This window comes from Arachis ipaensis, chromosome B01 (genome assembly GCF_000816755.2).
Source record: "Arachis ipaensis cultivar K30076 chromosome B01, Araip1.1, whole genome shotgun sequence".
Taxonomy (NCBI): domain Eukaryota; kingdom Viridiplantae; phylum Streptophyta; class Magnoliopsida; order Fabales; family Fabaceae; genus Arachis; species Arachis ipaensis.
This window is the reverse complement of record NC_029785.2, coordinates 124,449,997-124,453,862: the sequence shown is the minus strand read 5'-3', so window position 1 is coordinate 124,453,862 and position 3,866 is coordinate 124,449,997. Positions and strand designations below refer to the sequence as shown.

Sequence of the window (3,866 nt, the reverse complement as noted above, 5' to 3'; positions counted from 1 at the left end):
CTCTCATTCTCCTTGAGTACGTACTCTTTCTCTGCTAGGGTTTTTTTTAAGTGAGAATTGGTTTAAAAAAATACTTGAATATCAAAATATTTATAAATGATCATGAATGATTTATTTCTGTAAATAGTGGGGGAACATTTACCTTGCTCTCCAAGTCGGTCGGATACAATACAAGCTATGGAAACTTGTATCTTAGTCAATGTGACTTGTGTGATGCCACATGGATTGGACTTGACTACCATTGGGCCTAGTTGTTCAAAATGGCCCATATCCATTTGCTGACAAGTGATTTCTTGGACTGTGCTATATTTGTAAGCCCAGGTATGAAAACATATAAACCATTTAATACATAAAAAATAATAACAACTAACACTTTAAAAGTTAAACAAATAGCGGAAGCCAGAAGGCATTTTGGTCAGGGTCTAGAATCATTTTTAAAAGATGAGAATAAGGCCCAATAGAAATTATGGAAGTGCAGCCCAAAAAATTAAAAACCCAAATAAAACGAGAATGCAAGCCCAAGGCTATGAAATGAAACTGAAAACACCTCCATCATCTTGTTCCTTAACAGCACTGTTTTCCAATCACACTCATAATCCACGGAATACCATCACAGTCGCCAAAAGCAAGAGGCACTCTCAGGTTCCTCCTTCGAACACCTTTCATATCTCTTTCTTATGCATATTCGATTCAAATCAAGCTTCGTATCTGTTCGCTAGGGTTCTCATTCTGACCCAACTCCTCCCAGAATTACATCCAACGTCAAGCAAAACCTCCAATTCCTACGCTTATGGAAGGTAACCACTTACAGTTACCGCTTGTTCTTCAATTCTCTCTATTTTATTTAATAATAATATAATGCTGCGAATGTAGGAGTTCCAAAAACGAAACTCCAGCAGTCCCAGGCCATCTACCAGTTATCGCAAAAAGAAGGTGGAGAAGGAGGAACTCCTTCAAGATTCCATCGACCTCTATCGTGATCCCACCACCTCCCTCTATGGGTGAACACTAATGCCCCTTTTCCAATCCTCCACTTCCATTTTTGTCAAATTTGCTTTTTTTGTGTGTGCAGCACAAACCAGGGTATAGACAGTGCAGTCCCTGTGTTGCTTGTTGATGGTTATAATGTGTGTGGCTACTGGATGAAGCTCAAGAAGCATTTCACGAAAGGAAGACTTGATATTGCTCGACAAAAGCTTATCGATGAGCTTGTAACCTTTAGTATGCTACGAGGTGTTGTTACTGCTTCATTCCCACTTGTCTTTCTTCATCTCTCTCACATTTTCATTATTTGTTGACTTGTACACTACAGAGGTCAAAGTGGTTGCCGTATTTGATGCCATGATGTCTGGATTCCCTACTCACAAGGAAAACTTTGCTGGGTACTCTTTTTCTCACAGCTAGTTTAGTTGTTACATTATGAACATTTAATGAGCCTATTAAAACAATGGTTCCAATGAATGGAATCTTTAGGGAGGGGAGGTAATGATGTTGTTTTCAATTGACATATTTTTTCAATTAGAATGAAATATTTACTTTGGAACATCTTATTTGAATTCTTATAGTGATTCTAAGTTCTGATCTTGCACTTTGGCCGTTTTCCAGTGTTGATGTCATTTTCTCGGCCGAATCAAGTGCTGATACATGGATTGAAAAAGAGGTTAGATATAACTTCAGATGGACACAGTTTTAAGTGGACTTTTACTTTGATCATGGCTTCATAGAGATTTACCATCATTTGTCAAAGGATTTTGGACTATACATTTATTATCACTTTGAAATATTACATCAATGATTATTGGAATGAGTTTCCACATGGTCCAATTAATAGAACTTTAACGACAATATTCTTTGATTGTTTAGGTTTCAGCTTTGAAAGAGGATGGATGCCCCAAAGTCTGGGTTGTCACTTCTGACCGCTGTCAACAAGAAGCAGCACATGGAGCAGTATGTATTCTTTCCCATTATTTTTCAGTTATTAGTGTTGCCCTCTCCTTAATATCAACCATGGAAACTACTTAATTTCTTCAGAAATAGAAATAATTCTCTTATCTTTACATTATTTCCTTTTCCTTTTTTTAAATGCTGATGCATACGTCACCAAAGTATCATGAAATGGTGTCTTTCTTATGCTATTTATTTATATTTCATATACTTTTCAGGGAGCCTTTGTTTGGAGTTGCAAGGCATTGGTTACTGAGGTAAAACACTAACTTGAGGCAGGATATTGATGACGACATTCAATAATGAGTAATACTCGCTCTTATTTTGACTAATCTAAATTTACAAGGGAAGATGGTTAAAAGCTCTTCAGAGGTTTGTTTTAAATTGTGTGTTGGTGTTAAAACTCAGGATCTTCAATGCTAGCTTTTTCTTTTGTTTAATTTTTGCTCTTGAAAGGAGGATCTATTATCCTCTCCCTCTTCTTGTGTTACTCTTGTCCTTGTCTTAAAGATATCCCCACCAAAAAAATAGTATCAGACGTTTGTTTGCATAAGGAAAATGGGCTTGCAAGTAAAGAGGTTCATTAATAACATCTTTTATTAGCTTTACAACCCGTTGGATGATTTTGTCTTCTTTAATGATATCTTACTCGATCTTGTTTATTAACTGCACGAATAAAGATCAAGGCATCAAATAAGGAGGTTGAAAGAATGCTTCAAGAGCAAAGGTGTGCCCTGTCTGCAATAAGATTGGAAAAATATTTTCTATCCTAAATATGCTTTGGTAATGTTTTTTGTTATATTTTGCAGTATGGATATTGTGTTGCATATGAAAACTAATGAACTAAAAACTATTTATAGTTGCTTTTATCGTTTGTTAGACATCAATCCTTCATGGACATCTACTATCTAGATTGTGTGTCCTTAAGATCCATACAACATTATGCACAAATCAACTTGTTTATCCTTCACCTAAATAAGGAAATTTAAAAAAAATGTATATAAAAACATTTTTATTGTGTAACTTAAGTTGGCGTTGTGAATATGACCACTTTCTATGATAGTGACAGTTTTTGTTTTATTTATTGATACTCTTTGCAGATCCACTTCTTTTCAAGGTAGATTATTGAAGCATAATCTTGATTCAGAAGTTGTAGATGCTCTTAAGAACCTGAGGCAAAAACTATCTGAAAATGAGTTGAAGTAGAATGCAGGTTAAAATTCTAGTCAAAGACTCACAGTTTAGTTTGATTTCTATATTCAACTATCTCCAAAATATGTTTTAGTGGGCTAACAGACGCTAGATGCTTTCCATTTTTCAGGCATATGGGGATGCACTTGTTATATTACATTAACACTGGAGGCCTTCACATTTTTGTTGAGTATTTTCTTTTGGCACAACGACGACCAGGTATCAACAGAATCAAGATGCCAGATTCACCGTCTCATCGATACATGTAACATCAAGACAACATTCTTATGAACCATGTTAAAAATGTACCAATAACAACATATGTACAGATACATTTTAGATAGGCTTTTTCTTAGAAAAAAAATTGCAAAATCAAATATGTATTATTGATTCTTCCCTTTTGCTACCAAATTTAATTTGTAATTATTTCCCCAAGTGCTTAATCAGACCAAAAGCTTGTCATGATCCCAATGTTAGGATGTCTTGCCCTAAAATCTTTATTTTCAAGTATCGAAAGAAAATACTGAAAAGCAATTTAATCTTTGTTTCTTCGTACATTTGACAACTAAATCCCAAGATGGTCCCTCAAATTCACCAATATAACTATTTTAGTCTCCCAAAAATCCAAAACTCCTTAAATTGATCCCCAAGATCTAACTCCTGGACTCCTTTCCGGTGCTGAATGAGTCAGTTCTGACTTGCCACGGTGGGTTTCGGAATTGGAGATGGTT

General features: G+C 35.4%; 1 protein-coding gene across 5 annotated transcripts; it reads left to right on the top strand.

Annotated features, from left to right (window-relative positions):
- LOC107636066 (uncharacterized protein YacP) lies at positions 516-3,606 on the top strand. Of its 5 annotated transcripts, none has more exons than XR_001619327.2 (11): positions 516-642; positions 720-797; positions 874-1,001; positions 1,073-1,233; positions 1,313-1,382; positions 1,606-1,660; positions 1,864-1,947; positions 2,163-2,250; positions 2,625-2,671; positions 3,045-3,157; positions 3,266-3,606. XR_001619327.2 is itself a non-coding variant. In XM_016339607.2 (11 exons), exons 1-10 carry the CDS (start codon positions 532-534, stop codon positions 3,148-3,150), a joined length of 867 nt encoding a protein of 288 aa, XP_016195093.1. In that variant the 5' UTR covers positions 516-531; the 3' UTR covers positions 3,151-3,157; positions 3,266-3,606. The 5 variants fall into 5 exon arrangements, 3 of the variants coding, with proteins under 3 accessions (XP_016195093.1, XP_016195089.1, XP_020959019.1); XM_016339607.2 differs by having other exon boundaries at positions 1,073-1,221; positions 2,163-2,201; XM_016339603.2 differs by having other exon boundaries at positions 2,163-2,201.